Source organism: Delphinus delphis, chromosome 11, assembly GCF_949987515.2.
Source record: "Delphinus delphis chromosome 11, mDelDel1.2, whole genome shotgun sequence".
NCBI lineage: Eukaryota > Metazoa > Chordata > Mammalia > Artiodactyla > Delphinidae > Delphinus > Delphinus delphis.
This window is the reverse complement of record NC_082693.1, coordinates 98,599,006-98,624,422: the sequence shown is the minus strand read 5'-3', so window position 1 is coordinate 98,624,422 and position 25,417 is coordinate 98,599,006. Positions and strand designations below refer to the sequence as shown.

Below are 25,417 nucleotides of genomic sequence, written 5' to 3'. Positions count from 1 at the left end.
TGGCACGTGGGGCGGGGGGGAGGGCGAGAGGTAGTTCTTCTCTGTTTTACAGATGGGGAAACTGAGGCTCAGAGAGGAAGAAGTATGTGGTCCGGTGCCACAGTGTGGGTGAGTGCAGACAGACGTGGGGTCGGACCCCAGCCCAATAATCGGACCCCTGTCCAGTGCCTGGACGGGGCAAGGGGCAGCAGTCCTCCTGGTGGCCGAAAGGGGGGGACTGTCCTCCACACCCCCATAGCCACTAGAGGGCTGTATCCCCCCGGGAGATGTTGCGAGGGGAGAAGAGGCCGGGCCTCCTGCCGTGTTGGCGGACTGATGCTGAGCCCATCCGCCGCCCGCCCCCCTTGTTCTTGACCTCAGAGGCTACTGGGCCTCGGGACTGCGGGGGCCCCATCCAGGCCTCATGGACTCCCGCCGCTGGTGACAGCGAGGGGGGTGATGGGGGGTCTGGGGTTCCACAGGCCGCCCTTCTCCAGCCACAGCTGCGCTTTTCGTCGGGTGCAGGGCGCCACCTGGTGGTCACCCCGGGCCTCGCCTCAGAGGCTGGACCAGAGCCGACCCATCCTGAGCACACAGTTGAAAGCGGTCCGGACCTTCGAGTTCAGGCCCATGGGGAAACTGAGGCTCACGGGGGGCCAGGAGCTCTGTGGGCCCCTCGGGGAGGCAGGGCTCCTGACACCGGTCCAGTGCCCAATTTCTCTCTGGTTGTGCTGAGGGCCCCTGGCAGGGTGGCCAGGCTGAAGTGGCTTAGGGCACATGGGGACCCAGGCCCAGCCCGCAGGGACTCAAGTCACAGCTGGGCTTTGCAGCCCCTGCCAGTGGGTCCGGTCTGTCTGCCCCGGCCAAGCCAGGACCCCACCCTGCTGTCCCCAACACCCTTCTCAGAGCCCACTGTTGGCTGAGATGGAGGCAGAAACACCCCTTAGCTTGCGACCACAGGTGAATGGGACTGGTATTGCCCAGTCCTGAGGCCCAACTGGCTTGGCCACCTGCCGGCCTTGCCCTCCCTGAGAACAGAAGCACCAGGGGCATCAGTTCCTGTCCTGCCTCAGGGCTTCTCAGAACATCGCGGCTCACTGCCCAGCTCTAAACATTGTCCTGGGGCCTGGGTTCCTGGGCGCTCCCCGCCCCCGCACCTCTCAGGGCTCTCTCCCCTCATGGCAGCCAGAGGGACCTCTGGCAAATGCAGAGCTGCCAGGCTATGTCCTGTTCTGTGGGGCGGCCACTGGTGTGACTTGACCAGCTGGGATGCTGTAGTCGGGCCTGTCTGGGAAAGTGTGAGTTAAACCAAATCCAAGAGGTCTGTCTCCTGTCTGCAGGCCTTGTCAGAGCCTTTAATGGGCTCACCACAGTGTGACTCCAAAAGAGGACACTGTGGGCAGCAGCTCTGGACGTATTCATCCAGAGTCCAAGAGCATCTCGAGACCTTTTCAGGGGACAGCCAGTCTCCTCCTCAGCCTGAGTCCTTAGGGTGCCCAGGTACTACCTCTCCTGCCAGTTTCCCTCGTGGCGCTGGCTCCACCCCCCCAGACTCTGTTCACTCTAATTCATTTGTTATTTCAGTGGGCATTTATTAAACACCCGCTGTACCAGGCACTGGGCTAGGTGCTGGGGATACTGCAGGAACAAGATACGCAGGTCCCTGGAGCTCAGAGCCTCCTGGGGCGGGGGATGGACCACGCCCGGATAGATAAGGAACATGGGAGTGGGGGTGGGTAGAGCTTAGAAGGAAAGGGGCCCTGGTATCTGGGAGCAGCCTGGGACATCAGCTGGGCCTGGCCGTCCTCCTGTGGACATGAACAGCTTCGCAAAACACCAACACCCCCCACCCCGGGGAATCAGCAAACACAGACGGCAGTGTGGACCTCTTCCAGGCCACAAAAATGTTCAGACCTCCCCCTTCCCGGCTGCAGGAGTGACCACTGCTTCCCTGGTGAATCACAGCCCCCGCCAGCTCCAGGCTCCCCTCTGCCCGCAAAGTTTATTACGACGCCCCTTTCTGAGAGCATCCGATCTGGAGCAAGGTGGTGTCAGGCCCGCCCAGCGCCCAGCGCACCTATGGTGGAGACACCCCCTGGCTCTCCCTGGTTGCAAAGACCAGTGGCTGGAGGGTTATGACAGCTCAGTGGAGAAGAGCAAAGTGGGTTGGAGGAGAGAGAACAGAGAGACACAGGGAACAAGTGTGGGCACTGTTGGCCTGAGGGTTTGGGGAGCCCCTCCGACGTCTGGGGGAGGCCAGGCGTGGGGGGTTCCATCCCATCGAGCATCTTCTCGTCCCACGGAACCTGCCTGCTCTGCCCGCCTTGCCGGGGCCCAGCAGTTCCTGCCAGGGCCAGTCCTCTAGTTCTCAGCCTGGGTGAGGAGACGGGCTCAGAGGGGGCCAGGGCTTGCCCCTGTTCACACAGCTGGGGTGTGGCTGAGACGGGGCCCTTCTGCCGGGTGCTCTCCTGATCCTGTGTTCCTTCTGCCACACACTGGGCCCCCTCCATGGTGGCAGGGGCCTCCCCAGTGCCACCCTCAGCTTCCCCCCTGGGGGGTGCTTCCATCTGGGGGTGACCACAGACCACCTGCCGGGTACCTCCCCCCATCCCCAGCCCCACGGGGGCCCCTGCTGGCTGCACCCCCTCTGCGTGGTGGGCCATCTGGCTGGGTCCTCGGGTGCTGGGGTCCCTGGAGACCCCAGCAGACAGGGGCTTCCTCGCTCCTGGAACTGTCACGCCCCACTTGCCCTACCCCCGCCCTCTCTGAGCACATCCCAGCCACTGAGAAGGGGGGATCTGCTCGCTCCTACCCAGTCCCCCTTCTGCTGTGCTGCTGGGCACCCTCCTGCGGGCGCTTCCTCCTCCCGCGAGGGCCCCTGCCCACCCAGGCTGGCCCCAGGGCCCTTCCTCCCCCGTGCCTTCCCCCAAGGTGGTTCCTGCCCTCCCTCCTCAGCCTGGCCATCAGGGGCTCCCAGGACACCCCCCACCCTGCCCCCAAAACCCTCCCTGCCGAGGTGCCTGTCCTCTCTCCCCCTTTCCTCCCCCCTCCAGGCCTTCACCTCCTTTCCACCAGCTGCCGCCTGGACCATGATGCCCTCAGAGCACAGGCCACCTGCTTGGGCCTCCCCGCGTGGAGCCACAGGGACCTCTCGGCTGACCCGGGAGAGGTGTAGAGGAGGGGGCCTCATGATGTGGAGGGCGCGACGAGGGGAGGAGGGGAAGGAGGGGTGCAGGGAGGGGCTGAGGGCTTCTTCAGGACAGGCTGCCCTTTCCTGTTGCATCCCTGGAGAGCATGGTGGGAAGCACGCATTGCTCACCACGCTGGGCTGCGCTGCCCGCCTGGGGCTTGGCCAGAGGCAGGACCAGACACCCCGGATTTGGGAAGGAGGTGGAGGGTTGGGGTCCAGGCCTGCCAGGAACTGGCCCCACCATCTTTGAGTCCAGGTCACGTGGGCGGGGACAGAGAGTCGCTTCCTTCTGAGGGACCAGATGTCTGGTGCACAGGCAGCCACTTTGCTCTTGTTAGGGTGGACGCTCACATGCGAGGCCAGCGGCCGAGGCACCTGGGACAGACCTGGGCCTGGCCTGCTTCCTTGGCTACAGGGAAGGGATTCCAGAACTCGTCTCTTCTCTGCACCTCCATTCCCCCTCCCCCACCACAGGCAGGAAGACACCATGGGGGTGGCAGGACAGCTATAGGCCCCGGAGTAGACAAACTGGTCGCCATCCCAGCTCTGCTCTGGCCTGCTGTGTCGCCTTGGGAGAGTCACTGTGTCTCTCCAAGCCTCAATGTCCACCTTTATGGAATGGGCTCAGGACAGCAGCCCCTCCTTGAGGACCAGAGACGTCGCCCTGGCACGTGGCGCCCCAGCGGGGGCTGACTCAAGACTGATTTACACCAATGGCTAGAGCCCTCTGCTCCCCTCCTTGCAAAAGTCACCCCTTCCACAGAGTCCTGGTGGCCATGTAGACACCGCAGCTGGGGCCACCTCTGCAACAGGCAGCCCAGGAGGCTACGGGAGCCTTGGGGTCAGGAGCAGTTGCTGTCAGTGTGGACGGCGAAGTTGGGCCCCCAAGAAGGAAGCCTGAGGGAAGGAGACAGCCTCAGGCTCTGGAACAGCTGGCGCTATGGTGGGATTGGAGCCCCTTGAGCAGGCCAGGCCTGAAGGCCCTCCCCTCCTGGCCCATCTCAGTCCTCCAGCTGTCCAGGTCTGACACGTGTAACCCGGTGCCGCCCCCTCCCCTTCTAGAGAGAAATAGGCTGAGCTCAGCACCTCTACCCTGCTGACACGGGGACTCCCCCGGGTCCCCAGGCCCCCCAGCCCACCCTGGCCCCTCAGGCCCTGCCTGATCCAGGAGGGACAGCATCAGGGAGACGCATCTCTGCGAAATGACACTGATGGGCGTGAAGTCTGCCAGGCGGCCACGGGCCGCAGCAAGAGCAAGACCTGGCCTTCTTCGCCTGGTGTCTGAGGCCTTCACTGCGGCCCCAGCTTCCCCTTCAGGCTCCTCTGCCTGGGCCACCCCCATCTCGGGGTTTCCAGACCACCCAGTGCCCCATCCTCCCAGCTTGGGGACCATCTCCCTTCCTGCAGAAAGCCTGGCCTCGGGCCAGCAGGCGGTGCCTGGGGAGACAGATGTGGGTCTGAATCCCTGGCAGGGGGCCCTGGTCCTCATAGGTTTGCTGTGGGTGTGGCCACGAGGAGGGGGCGCTGATGGGGGGCAGCGATGCTGACAGTGAGCAGGAGGTTGCCCGCTGTGCCACCTGGGGCCACGGCAGGGGTACAGCCGGAGCGTGGAGGAGCCGGCAGGGGGTGCGGGGTACGTGCCGCTCGGTTATTAGTCTGCAGTTCAGTCCCCGCACACCAGAGGCGCAGGGAGCGCTCCTGGGGCCCTCTCCCCCGGGGCTGACCTTGAACCCGAGGCTTCCGGCCCGGGAGGGGTCATCCCCTTCCACCGCCCTGGCTGCCGGCAGGGGTGGCGGCTCCGAGCTCACGGCCGCCTCTTCCCGCTGCCGCCACACGGTGTCGCTGTCGGGAAACGCAGAGTCCGATGGCAGGGGCCGCCCAGCTGGCCGTGGCCCAGGCCTCCCGCTGGCTGGCCAGGAAAGGGGGGACTAAGGGGGATGAGAGCAGGGCTGGGCCCAGGGCCAGTGAGGCTCCCAGGACACGAAACTGAAGGAGGCGCTCAGCCTCTCAGGGCGGCAGGACAGTGGCCACGTTCGTAGGCGGGGCCCAGGCTGACTCGTGGGGTGGGAGTTGGGGGCACTCTGCCTTCCCGGGTGCTTCTTCCATAAAAGAGATTAAAAACACGTTTTATGACCAGGTGGTGCAAAAACGAATATAATCCAAGCTGGTTTCATCATTATGGACGCTATATGCTATATAGGACAAATTATGATATACATTTGCCACATATGTTGTGTATTACATATAATATACCGTCAGTATTGTTGCTTCATGGGCCCCTAATAGTATGTGGGTCTTGGCTCGGTGCCCACCGTGCTGATGGGCAGGCTGCGGGTGCCGTGTCACCCTGAGACTGAGGGCCCCTGAGATGCTGGGCCTTTGCAACCTCACCCTAGTCCCGGCCCTGGGTGGCGGCCTGGTCACTCCGTGCCCACAAGGCCAGACCCTGTCTCAGCCCCGGTCTGTAGGGTCTAGATGCTGGAGTGGCTCTGCCATCCCTCCCCAGGGGGTCCAAGATCAGAGGTGGCCCTTGTGGACCTTAAGGGCCCACGGCCTATCAAAGGCCCCGCCTTGAACACCCCAGAAGTCCCTCGAGACTCTCTGATGAGTCACCTCCCAGGAGGAGCAGGGACATGCAGACCTCTCTCCTGCAGAACACCCGCGGCACCTCGGTGGCCTGTCTCAGCTGGGAGGGGGCCGAGGGGGCCCGGCTTCTGCATGCCTGGGGACAGGGACCACCTCCAGGGTCTTGGTCCCTCGCTCGCCCCATGGCCTTGAGCTGAGCCGCTCTCAAGTTGACTCATCCACATCTCTGACCATGGTCCTCGCCTGCCTGGGGAGCACACAGTCTGGGGTTGCCGAGCCCTCAGGGCCCCCCAGCCTGCTCTCCACCCTGCTCACCTGCTGACCAGACCCAGGGCCCAAGCCGGGCCAGGAGCCACTCCCTGGCTAGGCAGCAGGTGGCACCAGGCGCCCAGCCTCGGGCCAGGGCTCCCCTGCCATTCTCGCCTTCCCTCTCAGTGCCTCCCACACACCCCTCCGCCCCCCAACTGAGTTCTCGCAACCACTATCTCCTGACATCCAACAGCCCCCTATGATGTAGGATGGGGAAGTAGAGGCTTGGTGAGTAGAGCGACTGCCCCAGGCCTCTGCCCCCAAAGCTGGGCCTTTGCTGCTGCCTCGCAGGGCCCCGCAAACGAATTAGCTGCTTTGACCGTACTGACTTCATCCAGTTTGTTCTGGGATGAAACTGCTTCCGCACGTCACTGGTGACCAGATGATGGGTAGCACCCTGCCCCCATGCCCCTCGGGCCCACATCTGTGGTCCTGTTGGTCTCTAGGGTCGGCCAGTTGGTGGCAGAGGAGAGGCTGGAAGTTGGTTGGCTGGAAGGTGGAGAGGGTCACAGGGTGAACCAGGTGTCACCTCCTCCAGGAAGCCACTCCCTGACTGTAGAGCTGGGTCCAGGACTCCTCGGGGCTCTTCTAGGCCCTGGGTGGCCCCCGTCATGGCACTGACCATGGCAGTGGCTGCTGTGTGTCCGGACTGCTCCCCACCAGGACACGAGCCCTGATTACAGGGCCGAGCACTGCTGGAGTGCCAGAGGAAAGGCTGAACTCGGGGTATAAACGGTCACGGTCAGCTCAGATAGACATGGGCTACCGTGGCCCAAGGCAGCGCTGAGCTGTGGGCATTCAGAGGAGAGGAGCTGTGCAGGGCCATGATCAGCAGGAGGGGCAGGGAGGGGTCCAGGTGAGGGTGTACACAGGTGTGAGGGCAGGTCCGCTCACAAGGGGGCCCAGTGCCCCCTTGTGCCCGGAAGAATGGCAGAGGGGCTGCTCCAAGAGGCTCTGAGGTTTGGCAGTGCGAGTGGGGATGGAGAGACCTGAGGCACAGAAATGATGTCCAGGGGACACAAGTGGCCAGATTCTGCCACTGACTGACCACATGGCAAAGAAGAGGTAGTGGACAGTGCCCGAGTTTGTCACCTGCCTTGGTCCCAGAGGACAATGGGGGAGGAGAAGATGGGGCACTCCACTGTGAAGGCCTCTTCTTTATGACTTACACAGCCAGCAAACTGCAAGCTGCAAACTCCTACACAGCCATCAAGACCCAGCTCAGATGGCCCCTGCTCTAGAAAGCTCTCTCTGCCCCTTGGGACCCCTGCTCTGGGTTCCCGTGGCCACTGACCCATAGTGCAGCAGCAGCTCCTCAAGGCCAGGTGGGCCACGGATGGGTGTCGGGCTGGAGAGGGGGTGCTGGACTGCACAGGCGTGGCCATGCCGGGCTGGGTGGGCCAGACAGGAGGCTTGGGCTGGGTGGGGGCTTGGGCAGAGATAGCGGCTTGGGGACAGTCATCATGGTGGGAGGGGAGGACGGTCCCTCCAATGCTTCAGGCTGCTGCACTCAGGGCTGAGAGGTGCCCAGCTCAGCCCACCTCTCCTCCCTCCAGGACCCTGGCTGGAGCAGGAGCCTCCTCTGGCCTCTGTCACAGGGTCCCCGTCCCAGACCACTGCCTGGGACCTGGACCTGTCCGAGCCCTGTCTGTCCCCTCAGGCGCTGGGCACTTGGAGGCTGCAGTGGTGTCCCGTTCTGTGTACCCCGGGCCGTTGGCAAGAGCCAGCCTGGAGTTCTCTTCTGCAGAGGCTTGTGGGGTGACAGGGGGCTGCTCCAGCTGGGGCAGATGGCAGTTCATTGCGCCCTGTGGGCACAGGGACGGGGATCGGACGCAGCCGTGGCAGCACCTCCCCCCAAGGGTGCTCTGGGCGCTGGGTCAGACACAGACGGGTCTCTTCTGACACCCAGGCTGTGACTGTGGGGACAGGCTTCAGCAGCCACCAGCACGAGAGCCTAAGACCCCCGACAGAAACGTGAGTGAACACTTGGGATGGCAGTCAGCCCAGGATGGACACCCGACATAAGGGCTACCCCGGACACTGGCCTAAGGGGGCTGGGCGTGGCAGACAGGAACTTCCGGGCCCCAGTCAAGCACTGGGTCTGGGGCGGCCTCGGGGACCGGGTCCTGGACTGTGCTCTGAGCTGCTGACTGGGGTCCGCGCCACCTGCAAGGGGGCCTGTGCAGGCCGAGTGATGCCTCTGGGGCCTGCGTCCCACAGCTGTGCTCAAAGCGGGTGTGAGTGGGGTGCAGGCTGCGCGGGGGTCCGGGGTCCAGGACTGAATCCATCAGGAAGACTCGAAGGCTGTGGGGGCGGCGGACTAGGGTCCGGTGACCCCCGGTGGCCCAGAGGCAGCTCCTCCCAACACCCCGTCAGGCCACGCCCACACCGCCCACGGCAGACGGCAGACGCCCCGCCCCTGGGCTCCCAGAACAAACAGGGCAGACTCCAGATTCCCATGACAGCAGCTTTTATTGAGATCTGAGTGTGCACAGGGCGGCCTCCCACCCGCCTGGCCTGGGCTCAGGCCCCCAAGTCATCTGCCGAGTCCCCTGCGGAGTGCGGGGGCGGCCCTCCCGTGGGACGACGCTGGGCCCCTCAGGGAAGGCAGTAGGTTGTATAGTTATCTTCCGAGGGGGCAACATCACTGCCCTGAAACCACACAACCTACTACCTCACCCCGCCGGTGCCCGGGTTTGGGAGGGTCCGCCGTCCTGCCGCTGCCCCCGGCCCAGCCCCGGCCCCTCCTGGTGGTCTGCAGCCACCAGAGCCGAGCTGGAGGGCTGGGCAGGCGCAGGGGAGGAGGGACGTGCAGACGGCGCCTTGGTCCCCATGCTGGCCAGTCCACCTGCGCTTGCTGGGGGTGGAACGGGCTCGTGCCCACGAGGGCTGCCGTGGGCTCGAGGACATTGCTCTCACTCCCTGCCTGGGAGAGGGGGGCCCTGGCCTCCGTCCCTCCGCTGACCAGAGGCCTGACACTGAGCTGGGCAGGCTGTGGACTCGGGGGACGTGCTGATCGAGGCCGATCCCATGGGCTGCCCTGGGGTGCTGTGCTGCAACGTCAGCCAAGCCTCAGCTGGCCCGGTCCTCCTCGGGCCCGAGGCTCCTCCTCCCGGTGCCCAGTGCCGGCCACAGGGACGCATCTGAGGGCAAAGTCCAGGCTGGGGGCCGCCCAAGAGCCCGATGTGGGGCACGGGGATGTGGACGGGGGAGGGGTGGGCTGCCCAAACTGCCCGTCGGGTCCATCAGCTCTCAGCGCAGCGTGGGGAGAGGGAAAGGTCGACTCTGAGCCCTGCCCTCCTTGGACACTTCACACGGTACTGCCCTCGACCCTCATCAGCCCCCTTTCACAGATAAGGAAACTGAAGCCCAGAGAGATCAAGGGACCCGCCCCAGGTCACACAGCAAGTGGAACCTAGGCCTGTCAGACTTACCACCCGGCAGCCACTGCGCCCACCCTGCTGAGGCTGCGTCCCCACCCGCCACCCTGCCCACCGCACCCCCCTCCAGCAGCCAGGGTCCTGGATGCTGTCCACTGTCGATATTACAGCCACTTCAGGAAAGACAGTAGATTGTATAGTTATCCCATAGCAGGGCAGAGCCCCAAACTATACAACCTACTACCTCACCCCAAAGGGCCGTCAGTCTCGGCGCCTGGAGGGACATCATGGCTCCCAGAGGCATCTCCTGGAGGAGGAAGGAGGAGAGCAGCAGGGGGACGGGGGTCAGGGTTGTGCTGGGGCGCTGAGGGCACGGGGACTGGCAGGCGGGTCAGGAGAGGGCCCGCATACCCTGGGAGCAGCCCCACAGGAGACAACCACCAACCAGGGAGGGAGAAGGAAAGAGGGAAGAGAGGGAGGGAGGGAAACGTGCGATGTGGCTTTCGGAAAAGCGCTACAGGTGATGGGATCACTCCCATCTGGATAGGAGTGGATGAGTGACCATGGTGTCCCCAAGGGACTTCTGCACCGGTGACACTGGGAGGAAGGCTGTCATCTGTTAGAGGCCAACCCATGTCCAAAAGGGGCTACGCATGCCCACCTGGCCCCCACCTCTGACGGCACCGCCCACCCCTGGCTCCCTGCTGCCCCAGGACACACCTCCACCCACTGGACAGGTGTGGACTCCCTCCCCGTGGGCTCTGCTTGGTCTGGTCCCACCATCCAGGGTGACCTGGGCTTTTCCCATCTCAGGAGAGGCTATAGAATATTCTTACTTTCCAAAAGGGAACCTGGCTCCCAGGAAAGGCTGGTCTGTGCCATTTGGTCTTCACAGGCCTGGTGAAGCTAGGATCACCGATGCCATTTCGTAGCGAGGAAGCTGAGGCTCGGATGGGTCCCAGGCAGGGGGCAGGGCTTGCCCTCGGGCTCTCCCTGGCGTGGCCTCACCCACTACTGCACAGGGGGCCTCGTGCCCAGTCCCAATAAACAGGGCACTGCTGCTCCCTGAACCCCGAGAGGCACGAAATGGTCCCAGAACCCTCCGCTAGTGATGAGGACACCAGGGCCCACACCTAGCGCGGGACACTGAGGTGCAGCCACCTGGGAGTTGGGCCAGCAACACCCCAACGCAGCCTGCCCCCCAAGACCTGGCTGGCCTGTGCTCACTGGCAACCCTGTCTTTCCTTGAGGCCCCAGAAGGAAATCTTCACGAGAGGGCCTCGAGGTCCCGTCTCCTGGCCTCCACTTGGACTTCTTGGCTGGTGGACAGGACCAGGGTGTCCCTAAGGACTCTCCAGGCAGAGCCATAAAGCCTCTAGGACGGGGGGCGAGGAGAGGGTGACCAAGGGCCTTCCTTCGACGCACCCCCATCCTGGCAACAGCTTCTGGCTGTGTTTGTGGACGGGCAGCCTGGTGCAGCCGCCCCGTGGGGTGAGCGGCTGCCGTGAGCCTCATCACTGGGGAGGCCGAGGACACGGCGCCCAGCCCAGGGTGCTGCCGAATGTCTCGGAGTGACCCTGAGGAGGCCCCTGAGCGCGGGCTCTGGCTCCCAACCTAGCCCCGGAGACCTCCAACGGCCTCAGGCTGCAGGGGCCCCCTGGCTCCGACCACTGGCCCTAGCAGGCTGAGGGCGGCACGGGGCAGGACAGCCCAGCAAGTGGAGCTGGCTGCGAAGCCGGGCCGGCCTCCCCGCCGTGCTTCTCCGACGCCTCTTCTGCCCTCGTGGGCCTGGACCTCCTCACTGAGAGGCGGGGTCCCTGCAGCAGCTGCTCCCAGGGGGTCCGAGTGGCTGCCAGGCCGCCCGTAGTTAACACTGGGCTGGAACCCACGCGTGTGCCACTACTCAGACCCGCCTGCCCTCCCCTGGGCCGGGGCTTCAGCTCCAGAGCCTGCAGTGCTGACCCCATGAGGGCCCCAGCCCAGCCCCGGGCTGGGCTCCACGGGGTAGGGAGAGGCAGGGAAAGAGAGCGGGGAGACTGACACACACACACACACACCCGGTCCTCCCTGGCTGTCACCACAAGCACCCCGACCCCCAGCCCAGCTGGGAGAAGCAGATGTGACTGGTTCCCCTCATTCAGCCTTTCTGTTCCAGGCCAGACTCACCTGTGTGTGTCTCAGGTCGATATCAGCGGCCTGTGTATTAGGATCGCAGCGGACGGCTGGAGAAAAGGGGGCGACGGGCCCTCGCGGTGCACAGGGAGGCGGGGCCTGCGTTCCTCTTCCATGCAGACACCCTGCGGCAGACCACGGCTCCGTCAGGCCACGTCCAGCCTGAGGTCACAAGTGCATCGTGGGACACAGCTCTGACCACATCCCTCCCCACTACAAACTCCCCCGTGCTTCCCAGAGAAAGGATGGTGGGAAGGGCGTGCAGTGCAGATGTCACCTGTGCTGTCCTGTGTCCTGTGACAGTCCTCTGGGCATTCAGCAGGAGTGGCCGTGCACCCACACCGAGGCCAGGGGTGGGCCTGTCTCCTGCACGAGGGCCCAGGGCGAGGCCTCCTGTGGGCTCTGGCTGGGCTGGGAAGAGTGGGACAGCCGTGAGGTGGCCCCGCGGGCGGGGACGGCCCCGCCCTAACGCTCGGCTCACCCGTTGAGTAAGGCTGGCCTCGAATAGACGCTCCCATCTCAGTGCCACTTCTTGACCTGTTTGGGGTTTAGAAGAAAGTCACAGGCGTCAGGTTTGGAAGAGCCGCAGCTATGCCCCTCCAGCGGCCGCTCCGTGCCTCCTTCCTGGACTCGCCCGGCCGCCTGCTCCAGGTCCCGCATTTCAGCCCAGCCCGTCTCACCACGGCCTCTCGCCTGGGGACACGCCCTGTGCAGAGGCCCGGAGAGAATGGCCTCTGTGGCTGCCTGTGCTGGACGATGCTGGGTCAGAGGTGAACAAGACCCAGGCCTCGTCCTTGAATGGCCAGGGCCGCCGGCGTTCCCGTGCTGGGTGGCCAGCGCCCCAGCAGGCTCACACCGACGCTCTGGGGCCTGGAGGGTGGGGTGCCCAGGGGAGAAGGGACGTGTGCCCACCTCCTGTGCGCCTGGCACTTAGTAGGACCCAGGAGGAGGAGCCAGACCCCCCACTTCACAGCGGAGGCTCCCGACAGGCTGACGCTCCTGCCCCGGGGCAGGCGAGGCCTGGGATCGTCCCAAGAGCAGAAGCCCCGGGGAAGGGGTGCCCAGGACCCAGGCTCTGAGGCCTCAGCCAGGGCTCACTCAGTGAATTGCAACCCCACCTGGCTCCGGCCCATTCCGGCCAGGTGCCCTCCCGGGACCAGCACAAGGGAAGGGACACAGGTGTAACACGAGCACACAGCCGGCCTGCTGGCCAGCTGCAGAGCCTCTGAGGCTGAGCCCGAGACGCTGGACTTCGAGCCAGACCTACTTGGGTCTGTCCATCCCCGCCACGGGCCAACCACTGAGCCTCAGTGTTCCCGGCCACTAACAGGGATGGGAAGATTAGCCCATCTGGCTGCGGTGGTCCTGTCCTGGCCCCTCTCCCTCAGCGCTCCAGAGGCCAGACTGTCCATCACCAGGGCTCACGTCTCTGTGCTGCCGCGCCTCTGCGCCCCGCCCAGCCTGGCCCCCCTCACGTCCCCCTCCAGCCTCCCAGAGCAGGAAAATGCCCTGGGCAGCCCTCCCCAACCCTCCCCACCCGTCTGCCAGCCCCCCGCTCCCCGCACCTCTCGGCCCTTGCCCTGGCCTGTCCTGTGCCAGGAGGGACCGTCCCATTGTTCCTCTCCTTGCCATGAAGACCCTGTGCTCCCCACACACGTGCCCGTCTCTTACTGCCCATCGGGAGGGCAGTGGTGCCCAGACGAATCCTAGCTCTGCCCTGGTTCTGGGACTGGGCCTTGCGCTCCTAGGCTCCAGGCCTCACGCCTGGACACCCAGACCCACGGCAGCCATGTAGCTGACGTGAGCGGTGCCCGTGAAGGTGCCCACGGACGGTGGGGACTTTCTCCCTCCATGAGGGCCAGGCGGGCCCCTACACACTCACAGCCTATCCAGGTGACCAGGCGGCAGATGCCGTACCCCCGGCAGGGTCCCCTGAACCCTGGCTTTATCCACCAAGGCACAGCTCCCACACAAGCTGGCTCTTCCTTTAGCCAGCAACCCAGGTTTGGGGGGACGAAGGAGCCCTGACATTTCTGGGTCTGTGACCTGATCGTGGAGACATTTCTGAGCTGGGAAGTGGCCCCAATCCCACGTGCCAGGGGACGTGATTTGCTGGCCCTCCTGCCCCACAGTCCTAGAAGCGACCACGGGTCTTGGCCCAGGGAGGGACGGCAGACACCTCCCTTCTTCCGGCGGAATGGCAGGGGTCTGAGAGCTCCAAAGGGACCCTTCCCAGTCAGCCTGGACGGGGCGGTGGCAGGAGCAGGCAACGCGGCGTGAAGAGGCTCCCTGAGCAGGGCTGCGGGGAGCGGGCAGTCGGCAGCCGCCCTGCCATCTGCCACCGCCGGCTCAGCCCCAGTCCCCAGTGTCTGCCTGCGGGCAGGGCGCCGGGCAGGCCCGGGCTGGGAGGAGCCAGGCCAGCCGGGGACAGGTGTGTGGGAGGCCTCAGTGGGCAGGTGGCCTTTTCAGGGCCAGGCGGATGTCTGGAGCGAGCGAGGCAGACAGACGGTGTCACCCTGCAGTCACCTCGGGCTTGGCTTGGGGCCACCGGGAGCCGGGACCCCCCCATGGCCGCCCCCCCACTGCTGCCCCGATTAGGTTTCTCCCCATAAAGCGGCCAGTGTGTCTGCTCGGCAAGCCATGCCAACAATGGAGTCTGGGAAAAAGGCGCGGGGGTGGCGTCTGGGGGCCGGGTCTGCGTGCGAACACGGCCCATAAAGTTAGCGAGACGTGCGCACCGGGCAGAGGCCAGCTCGGGCCGGGCGGGGGCTGTGCGCCCGTCATGCGCCGGGCAGGGCCGGGCACACACCGAATGGGGCACCAAAACTCAGGAATCAAGACAAATGTTTCAATACAAAATTTTTTAAAAATGCAAAGAGGCCCATGATATAAGGATATCAAACTTAAATAAGGGCTCAACGGATGGTTACCAACTCCTCCTGCCTCAGGCTCCAACAGCTCAGCTGAGCACGGGGCCCAGTGGCTTCATTGCCCCCAAGAGTGCCCCTCAGGGACAGAGGAGCAAAACTAGAACTGGAAGCCGGATTTCTGACCCCAGGCTCTTCCCACGGCCCTGCACACCTCTAGGCGGCGCAGGCCACGCAGGTGGGGAAGTGGTTCCTCCAGACAGGAGCCCCTGCGCCAGCCCCCTGGGGTCCACCCCAGGCCTGCCTTCCTTCCCAGGAGCCCAAGGTGCTCTCTTGTTGGTTCCCTTCCTGCCCAGCCTCCCTGAGACAGACGCCCGTGTGCTCTGGGTCGGGGTCTCCCATCCCGGGAGTCTGTGCCCCGCCCCTGGCTCCCTGCTCTCCTGTCCCCAGAGAGCTCCAAGCTCATAGGTGGAAGGTGGCCAGGCATGGGAAATGTCCACTCCCCAGGGAAGGGGCCAGACACGTACCGGGGGCCGAGTGTCACTGCCCACAGATGTGCGAGTCTGAAAGCCCACAAGAGTCCTAGCATCCAGGAAGCTGGGGGCCTGATGCTGGCCGGGGAGGCCCGGATGGCCCAGGCAACGGGATCCAGCCCTGCTCTACAGACATACCTGCACCCATGGGGGCCATGGGCATGGGGTGGGGGTGGGGATAGGTGGTTCTGGGGCTGCCAGGCCATAGTTCTGACCCCTGCTTTGGCCCCAGCCGGCGATGGGCCTCGGGCAAAGTTAATCGGCACCTCTGGCCTCCGCCGTTTCCTCTGTCGGGAGGAAGGTCCAGGTGCCTCTGCGCCAGTTGGGGGAGGGGGGATCACCAGGGGAAGCTGCTCTTCACCGCGGCAGGGTTTGCTCAGAGTCCAGAGGGAAGAGCCGGCAGGCAGAGCCCTTTCTGAGCCTGTGGGCGTCTCCATCTGGTGCCTAACCATTAGGCAACAGTTTTAGCCTCAAAGGTGTGTATTTATCTGAAAATACTCTCAGCTCAAGCCGCATTCTGGGTCACAAGGTGAGGAGAGGGAGGGAGAGAGGGGGAACCAAATGCAACCACGTCATTAAAAACGCCCAGTGTGAAACCGTGTTCTGGGGCAGCCCCACCTGGCAGCAGCCCCTCAGGAGGGCCCTTCTGCTGCGGGGCTCCCGGGCCCCCCGGGGGGCTCTGGGCCTGGCCTGGCATGTGGACCCGTGGCTCTGGTCTGGGCATTACACCATCCCGTCCTTGGCTGGGTTTCCCCGGGCCGGGCCGGGCCGGGGGAGCTGAGCTAACCCCACTTCGTGGTGACGGAATGTTCTCTCCGGGAACTGCGAGAGGCGAGGCTGTCCGGGAAAAACCTGGGCCTCGTCCCGTGACTGTCCCAGCCTGGAAGGCTTGGCTGGGCCATAGGTGTCTGGGGAAGCTGCCCCGCCGCTCCTGAGGCCCTACTGTGCGCTCTTCTACACGTGTGCTGTCCAGCGAGGACCTGACCTTGGTCACCCAGAGAACACAGGGCAGAACTTGCCCTCAGTCCACCTGGCAAGCCCCATGCTGCCAGAGAAACCAGCACAGTCCCTGTGAAACCACGCACTTTCCTCCAAACCCCTGCTTCTCTACGCGGACGTTTCCGTGAACCTCCTCCAGAGAGCACGCGGGCGGCCCTCGGAGGACCTCGTCGCGGGGCCCTGCCGGCGAGCGCTGGCACCGGCGGCTCCCCGTCCACCTGCCATGACCGCCGGGGCCCTGCCCTGGGCTGGCTCCTGGGTCAGTGGCGTCTCCTCTCGACCGCCCTCCAGGCCCTGCAGCCAGGACTCCTTGGACACCCAGGGGCTGCTCCGCGGCCGCTTCCCCTGCGATCGCCGGGTGCTCGAGAGCAGCGGGCACGGCAGGAGGCAGAGAGCTCCGCGCTGACGGAGGCGCTGCTGCTCCCGGCCTGGCCAGCGCTCTGGGGGCCTGAGGTCGCAGGGTCTGGTCTGCGGGGGCGTTGAGGCTCACCCCGCTCTGCAGCCCAGGCCCCAGGGGAAGCGCAGCTGCAGAGCGCCGCTGCCTCACCTCGCTCCGCAGGGAGCTCGCCTCCCCCAGGAAGCCCCCGCCCCTGCTTCCTAAAGACAGGGGGCACTGGAAGCCCGACTGAACACCGGGAGCCCCGGAGCCCGGCCCGGAGCCCCGAGGCCCTCAGGCAGGAAAGGGGGTGAGAAGGCCGGTAGAGGCCCGGGGCTGCCTCCGTGCGCGGCGTGTCCGGGGGTCCACTCCCCCCACCCCGTCATTTCTAGAACTGTCCACACCGGCCGCCAGGGACTCCCTCCGGGGGTGCGGCCTTCACAACGGCTCTCCTGGGGGTGGTCTGCAGCGGGGAGGGCTGGGGCGGCAGGGTCGGGGCTCCCAGACGCCTCACCGAGACGTCGGCGGGTGCCAAGCCCGGGGTGGCCACGGCCAAGGCCGCACGGGGCCAGAGGGCAGCGGTCCCCTCCCTGCGCCGGGCCTCAGCCTCGCACACAAGAGGGCGGACGGCGCTGGGAAGACAAAGGCGGCGAGGCGGGCAGGGCGGCCTGGCAGGATGAGGAAGTCCACCTGGGAAGCAGTCCCGCCTGGAGGGCCGGGCCAGGGAGAGGCGCAGGCAGCACCCTCTTCGGAACCGTCCTCGTGCCCGAGCTGCCAATCACCCCGCTGCCAGAAGCCCTGTCAGCCCTTCGGGGGGCTCCGGGCGGTCCCTGGGAAGGCTTATGTCCGAGACACCGGCCCTGATGCCCTCCTGACTGACGGGGTATGTGTCCTCACTGGCCTGAGGGCGGGGCAGCCTCGACCAGGTGGCCCAAGGCGCCGTCCTGTGTTCTGGGGCCGTCCCAGCACAGCCCACCCCATGGTCCAGGCTGGCACCTCCTTCCTGTCCAGTGCAGGGGGCACAGGGGTGGCTGCCGAGGGACATGGGGAAGACCCACCCCAGGGATGCAGGGCCAGGGCCCTCCCGATCCCCTGCAGCACCGGCCACTTCCCAAGCCTCAAGACTCCTGTCCTGCTTGCACGCCTCACACCCCCCCTGGGGAGCCCCCTCCGCACGGCCCCAGCAGACAGCATCTCACTCGGAACCCCAGATGTAAGGCGGAGACCAGAGGCAACGCTCTGGGTCCAGCCACGGCCATCCCTCCCAGCCTGTGCAGGGCGAAAACCCAGGATCGAGACCAATCCCACTTGAAAGACGGGTAGACAGGCCCAGGGGGTCGCCGTGCACTGACCCAGGCCGCGGGCAGCAGTGGGGCCCTCGAAAAGCAACCGTCAGCGGAGGTGCTACTCACGCACCGGGGGGCACGGCTGGCCTTGCGCTCTGACGGAGACGGGCAGGTCAGGAGCCGGTGAGGGGCCTGGGTCAAGGAACAAGACAGTGGAATTAGGGGGAGCCAGTGCCTTTTCTAAAGGGTGACTCAGCATGGCACGGAGCGCTGGAGCCACTGTCCCCCTCGCTTGTGTGACCACAGCTGTACTGACAACTCCCCAGGCACGAACCAAACAACCGTCCTCCCCGAAGGCCTCTCCCAGGAGTGGCTGCTCCTTGCGGGCTGCCCCACGGGGGTGGGGAGCTCAGTGGGGAAGAGCGAGCATCCCGGCCACAGGGCTCGGGGTTCGAATCCCTGTTGGCCCGATATTGCTGCAAATACACGTAGTAGCACTTCCTGGGGCACGCACTCCCCGTCGGAAACTGGGGAAGGGCAAACACCCTGTCCCCTGGAACGCTCCACACACTGACCCAAGCCCATCGCACTGGGGAGCTCCGTCAGTCCTCATCACAACCCGATCTGGGGGTGAGGGAATGAACACAGAGAGGCTAAGTTATTTCCCCACAGTCACACCGCCAGCACAGGCGTCATCGGCCTCCCTGGCGTTACAGGAATGAGGGAACGAAGACCCAGAGACGTCTCCACCTACCTGCCTGAGGTCTCGCGGCTACTAGGAGAGAGCAGAGCCCCCTGTCCTGGGTAACCCCAGGGAGCCCCCACCTGAGACACTCAGTTTCCCTTCCTCAGGGTGAGCGGCCACGGGCCTTCTGGCTCCCCAGTTCTCCCAGGCCAGCCAGGCTGAGCGGGCACCGTGTTCTTGGAGAAGGGCAGCTCAGAGCCGGGCCCGGGGGACAGAGCGGGAGCCTGCTCTTTCCCCAGTCAGGGCTGGACACAGCTGAGCTTCTGGGGAACAAGGCCTCCGACCAGGGAAACGTCTGAAGGCAAGTACCCAGCTGAGCTCAGGCCGGGGCAGGAAACCCGGGCTGCACGGGCAGCAGCCCCGGCGTCACTGGGTCTGAGGGCCTCTTGGCTTCACTCCAGCAGGGGGACCCCTTATAAACCCTCTAGTCCACGCCGGGGGCCAGCCCAGCCCTCCCCCAGCCCCCGCTCAGCCTGCCCCCCAGGGAGACGGCCTCTCGGGATGTGTGGCAGCCCCGACGCATTCCCAGAGCCCAGAGGTGTTTCCACCTCCCCTGCTGGGCGGCTCGCTCCTGGCTCAGTGGCCCGGGGCTGGCCCTTGACCTCCCTGAGCCTCGGCCCCCATAGGAAAGTGGCACCGAAAGATGCCCGTTGGCAGGGCTGCCGTGAAGACTGACCCGCGCGGGAAGAGCGTGGGCTCGGGGCCCGGCCCACAGGACAGAAAGTGCTTCGCGAGAGCCAACCAATCCAAGTCACCTGGTCCAGGCGTGGCTTGCAGGGTGGGCATCCCTGCCCCCGTCCTCCTCCCGTCCGGGGTCCACTGCACCCAGCCAGAGAGCACTGCTCAGCGCCAACAGCTAAGCCCTGAGCGGAAGCCAGCCTTTTGCGTTTTGTCTGTGTCTTCACTGGGACCAAAAAAGACAAAATGCCAGGTATTTAGGGCCTTAATTTTTCTGTCTGGTTAAATAAAGGACACTTGGATGTTTGATGTTAGAACAAACTCCTGCCCCTTAGGCTTGGAGGCCCCCTTTGTCCACGGGTGAAAAGATTAGGTACCACATGTGCATCTGCAGAGCAGATGGGGGTCACGTCTTGGCATCGCCGTGGGGCCCCTTCTCCAGGCTCTGCCATGGGGCGATGGGGGCCCGCCGCCCAGGCCTTGATTTCCCGTGAACACACATTCACGCCAACTCCTAAAGAACGAACGGGGTAGCCTCTATCCCAGGAACCCAGGGTGCCAGGGAGGACAGGGACAATTCCCTTCAGAAAACTGGCCAGCACGGGGTGCTGCCTGGGCCCACGTGGCTCCTGTCTGCTGCCCAACGTGGGTGAGGCACCAGGGCACGGGGGCAGGGAAAGAGGCCGGGGCGCCGCCCAGGCCCAGACCTCTCCCGTCCTGGGCCGAGTCTGGGCAGACTCACAGGAGAACAATTACGAGTCGGTGCAAAAACAAACCCCACCAAGTGAGTCACTGTCCCCCTAACCCTTCACTGCTCTCCCAGCCCAAGCCAGCAGCCCAAAGGGCTCGCCTGGCCCCCAAAGAACCTCCAGAACCCCAGACGAGGCCGGAGCTGGGCTGCTCCCAGCCCCCAAGCTCCCATTTCTGGGTGCACAGGATGGTCCCGGGCGGAACGAGGAGGGTGGGCACACACGGAGGGGGCGGCCCTCCCCGCCAGTCCCGGGCACGCGCTCGTCCTCGCGGTGACCGGGCTGTGTGGTCGTCCTGGTGGTTCCTCAGGTGCTGGACGAGCACTGAGTGAGCCCCAACTGTGCGCACTGGCCCCATCTCCCATCCGTCGCACAGTATGTCCTGGACCTCGGCCGCTTCACACAGCCACCAGCGCCCTGGCCCGGGAGCCCCTCCCCACTCCTGGGCACGTGCCCTCGTGGCCTCCTGCGAGTGTCCGTCAGGGCCTGGGGCTCAGTCCCCGGTTCACACTCGGGTGCCCGAGCCTGTGTGAGGGATGCACCTCTCAGTGCCTACGTTTCATCTGGACCCAAGAGGCTGCCACTGCTGCCCGTGGGACGTTGAGGGGATCTCCCGGCGGGCGCCGAGAAAAGCACCTGCGCTAGACGGCCTTGAGCAAAGCCCGGAAGGCACCGTCTTCCCAGACACAGCCGCGCGGTCAGTCTCTGCTGGGTCTCCTTTCTCCCTGTGCCCAGCCCTGCTCTCTGTCTCTGCTCTGTTCTTCCTTTCCCATGCTATACCCCCTCATGTCCCCCTTTCCCCTCTGTCCCTGATGTCCCCAGGGGGGACCTCCCCCCTCCCTACCCGCGTCCCACCCCACCCTCGGGCACCGGCTGGCGCATGCCCTGCGTGCAGACACAAAAGCCCCGGGGCGGTGTCTGCGGAGTCTGGCGGGCAAGCTGGACCTGTAAACACATGAGACCCAGATGGCAGAGGGGTCCCGGGTCCTCTCCACACAGCCCTGGGAGGCAGGCCTGCCCCTGGCCATGGCAACAGAGGGGAGGGAGACGCCGCCAGTCTGGCCCCGACCCTCACGGCCCCACAGGCTCCCCAGGAGGCTGCAAGCAGCCAAGTGGGCCTGACAGTCTGCACGGCGGGCTGGCGCTTGGGGGCGGGGCGGGGCGGGGCGGGGGGCCCAGTAGACTCTGAGCACCGCAGCCCCATCAGGGCACGAGGCGGAGGGGCAGGCTGGGACCTCCCCACCTGCCGAGCCCCTGAGCTCTGCCCGGCGGTCACTGGTCCCCAGCGCTTGGCCCCAGCCCCCCCACCCCGGAGCCCTGCCGTGGCTGCCGCCTTGCAAAGGGGGTTCATTCAGCTTATGTGCAGGGGAGGCCGGGAAGACGTCACGGGTCCAGCTTCCTGGGGTGAGACCTGGGCGAGCCCGACTCCTTACTGACCCTGGTCCCTCGGCCGCAGAAAGAGGCTGGTGGGAGGGCAGAGCCGCGGGGGGAGCGCCCGCAGCTGAGCCCGAGCAAATGTGCGAGAAGTCCCGCCCAGCGATCCTCCAGAGGCCGTGTGGGCGTGCGTGCACATGCGTGTGCAACACATGTGCGCGTGTCCTTTCAGGCATGCCCAGCCCAGGGCGGCGTCTGGAGGGAGGGGGTGGGGAGCTCGAAACGCTGCGCTGACCTGAGGGTGGCACGGTCGTCCAAGCTCCAGGCGTCAGCCAGGGACCAGGGTGCCGGGAAGAAGGGGTGAGACCTGGGAGCAGAGAGAGGTGCTGGGTAAGTCTTGGGAAGGAGCCCCGGGTGTGTGCGGGGTGCACGCCCTGCATCTGTACCCTGCTGGCTCTGGCCCACCCTGCCCTAAGACTCTGCGAGGCCCAGCACAGCTCAGGGGTCACTCAGAGCCTCGCAGGGGGACGTTACCGGCCAGGAGACCATTGCATCAATGTGACTTTGTGCCCAAAACACTGGGGCTGAAACACCCTGGTTTTCTGGGGTCACCTTCTCCAAGGGGCAGCAGGTGTGGCTGCAAGAATGTAGATCTGGGGGACGGAGAGACACAAGGTCAAAGTCAGGCTCAGAGAGGGCTGGGGGTCCTCACTGCCGCTCTCTCAACCTAGGTTTCTAGGGTTTGGGAGAACTAAATGAAACAAGGTGTGAGATGCTCAGGATGATGGAGGGGTGCAGCTGTGCTGAGCATGAGGGAGTTCCCTCCCTCTCTTTCTGCCCGGCCTCACTGGGGCCTCTGGGGTAACCCTGAGTGTTTGCACCAGGCAGCTCTCTCTCAGCATCACTGTGCTGAGACAGGACTCCCTAAACAGCACTTCCTGCAAGGGATAGTCTTTTCCTCTTTGCTTTGGCTGCTAGGAAGCTCAGAGCTGAACTGACAGAACTGGGAAATGCCTACATGACATGGACTCTCTAGGCCTACCTGCGATTTTCCCTTTGCCCCAATTTCCTCAGCTGTTTATTTTTACTCTTCTGCATTGTCAATATTGCTCTAAGCCGCTTCACACATATATTTCTAATGTGGCACGACATAGACAAAAAAGAAAACAAATAACACCTTAGTTCCCTTCCTGCCTATACGACTGGTGAGGGCCGTGTGCGTAGCAGGCTTCATCTCTGCAAGTGGTGGGCTGTGATTGGTCCCGAGCCAGACCCCCGCTTCTCAGCCAGGTTTGGCATCCCCTTCTGCTCTTTGGTGTCTGGTAAGGAGGCAGGGAGAAGTAGGGACGCCCTTTTTGCAAATGAGAAAACAGAACCCCAGGCAGGGGCCATGGCTTCCCTATGATCACACGGCAGGGAAGGTGGGGTGAGGCTGGGGCCCGGCAGTCTGACCCTAGGCTGTGGCTCAGTCTTCTGCTACAGTGTGGTCATTCCCATGAGCCCTCAGATGCTGTCCCAGGAGACGCTTTGTAACACTGACAGAGAACCTCGGGGGTCTGGAATACCCCCCGGCAGGTGGGCACCCTGTCCCGGTGATGGGCAAACAGACCCACGACCACCCGTAGAGCTGCTAAGATCCTGAGGCCCCAGAGCGGTCGCCTCTCCCTACTCAGCCACCTCTGGCAGCGTCCTTGCTAACAGGGCCACCTCCATGCCCTCCCCAAGCCTGTGAAATTGACCCGAAGCCACGTGGCCACAGCAGGCCTGGGTTCCTGGGCCACTGAAACCCCTCCTGGCTGCCTCAGAGATGCTGCTAACAAAGTCCCCTGGCCACTTGGAGCAGAGGCTGCCACAAGTCCCCACGCTGCACGGGGCAGGAGCTGGCTTCGCCTCGACCCACCCCTTCCTCTCACCCAGCCCCCAGCACGATAAACCCAAAGTAACGAATAGATGAGGCCGGGCGCTGCTGAGCTCCGGCGAAGGGAGAGGAGGCCAGGAGAGCGCCACGTTGGGGAGTTTTTTGTCTTTCGGTGGGTTAAAAACCCCTGCTGCTTCTCGGGGGCAAAGGCTGTGTCCCACCCCCAGGCCCTCACCGAAGCCACGGGTGTTCTAGGCTGTGCACCCCAAACTCTGCTAGGAGGTATTCCTGCCTAAGTCTTACAGACGGGTAAACCGAAGCTCAGGGCACCAAAGAAGCCCACCCAGCTGGACAGCTCGTCAGAGGTGGGCTGGGGGCCGTGGGCGCTGACAGCACAGAGCTGGTTCAGGGGAGTCTCTGTGCCAACGAACTGGGTGGGGCCTCCCTGCTTCCATCTGCTTCCAGGAGGCCAGCCGGCCAGCGCCGTGATCGGGCCACAGGGCAGGTGCGGGGCTTGGCGGGACCAGAGTGCACAGGGGATCCTTTGCTCCACTCCCTCGCTCCTGGTGGCAGAGCGGGATCTCTTCCACCTGCCGGGGGCCAGGCCGAGCCCGGCCCTCGGGAACTCTGGGCAGGGTGGGCCCGGCTGGCTGCAGGTCAGGGCCTGCGAGGAAGGGGCTGGTGCTGGGGTCTCCCAAGACCGGGTCCATGTTCCCCTCCCGGCCAGGCTGCTCACCTCCTGGGCTGCCTCACCACCCAGACGCAGGGCAAACACCGTCCACCTGGCCGTGTGGTCCTGGAGCGTCTTTTGAAGGCCACGACAGGTGTGCACTTTCTCGGGGGTGCTCTGGGACCAGCCATGTTCTGCAAGAAATGAAGTGGCCGAGGAGTCAGCTCCGCAGGTCTGGCGGCTCACGGCCCGAGCACGAGCGGGGGCTCAGTGCGGCCTCTCCCCACACCGCTCATTCACCCCCTCATGCCGCACCTGCAGATGGGCCTAGCCTGCTGTGTGCTGCCGACAAGCTGCCTCGGCGCCCAGAGGTTAAGGGCCTTAGAGGCGAAGGACCGCAAAGAAAACCTCGTCTGACCGTCTGGCTGCCCCACTGCCACCCCTGGTGCTGGACTTACACTCAAACCCCGACCGCTGGCTCCCCTGCAGCCCAGCCACGCACATCCTCCAGCGTCTGCAGAGGAAGGGGGCTGGCGAGACTCGAGGCGCCTGCTCCTGGCAGAGCGAGGTCGCCTCTTCATGGCACCCCTGCCCCCTTCACTCCGGCCCTGCCTTGGCACCCACCGTTCCCTGGGGCCAGAATGTTGGCCTGCCATCAAAGGCCTAATTCCTACCCATCCTTTAGGTCACCTCCCCCAGGGGGGCCTCCTGGACTGGGAGCCATAGGTCAGCTCTAGCGGTAGGCTGGGGGTCCCTTGAAATCAGCTCACGGACGCTCGCACTCCCTGTCTCCCCACAGGCAGGTAGCTCTGCGGCAGGGACCACCTCTTAGGCAGCGGTGTGACCCTCAGGGCTAGCACGGTGCCCGGCACCCAGGAGGCATGGAAACGTCCCCATTCGCTCGTCGAATGATGCCCAATACCTAGGAACAGAAAGTGCAGACGTGACTCTGGGTCTTTCCCGAATGAGCCAGTGAGGGCATACCCTAGGACCGAGCAACCGTGCACACCAAGGCCCCGAAGGCTAAGCACAGGCCCAGAGGCCCTGCCCCGGGCTCCGGCTGCCGAAGGCGTACAGTCCCAAAGCAGGGATGGCTCGTCCTCGGTGACAACAAAACAGCAAATCCAGACGGAGGTCTGAGCCTCCATGACTGGGAATTCTGCTGGGCCTCGGCTGGACTCACAGGTCGGGGCAGCTACCCAGGCCCCGCTCCTTTCTCTGGCCTCTGCCCCAGGCCCCGTGTGACGGGGTGGCCGGGAGGAAGGTGGGTCCGGGCGCCAAGGCCCCGGGAGCGTGCTGGTGACCCCACGCTCTCCTGCCTGCGCCCAGGCGCAGGTGTGTGCCTCCCACAGATGCCGGTCCTCTCAGGAGCGCGTCCCTGCCACCGGCGGACCAGGGCCAAGCTCCCTGCGGACGGGTGAGAGCTGTGCGGGCGCCGGGCAGGGAGCCGTCGGGCTGAGTCTCTCCAGGTACCGCCAGGCAGCTCAGCGCCCTCCTCGGCAGCAGGGCCTCTGGGACACGCGTGGGACTCGTAAGGTGCTCAGAGGCTAGAGGGGACCTGCTGGCGGCTTCCCAAGGATGTGCTCGAGCCCCCCGCCCCGGACGCTGGGTCGAGCTTACAGCAAGACCCCACCTTCTGGAAACGGAGACGGGAACCTGGAAGCCC

General features: G+C 65.0%; 1 protein-coding gene across 1 annotated transcript in view; it reads right to left on the bottom strand.

Moving 5' to 3' along the window:
* Nucleotides 1-9,601: 9,601 nt before the first annotated feature.
* The window catches only part of LOC132434153 (uncharacterized), a 39,868-nt gene continuing 24,052 nt past the window's right edge, over nt 9,602-25,417 (bottom strand). Inside the window, exons 3-7 of the mRNA XM_060025819.2 lie at nt 23,818-23,945; nt 21,519-21,590; nt 11,894-12,153; nt 11,611-11,741; nt 9,602-9,751 (exon numbers count right to left, since the gene is read on the bottom strand). Coding sequence (XP_059881802.2) covers nt 9,620-9,751; nt 11,611-11,741; nt 11,894-12,153; nt 21,519-21,590; nt 23,818-23,945 — 723 coding nt within the window. The 3' untranslated portion in view covers nt 9,602-9,619. The remainder of the gene's footprint in view (nt 9,752-11,610; nt 11,742-11,893; nt 12,154-21,518; nt 21,591-23,817; nt 23,946-25,417) is intronic.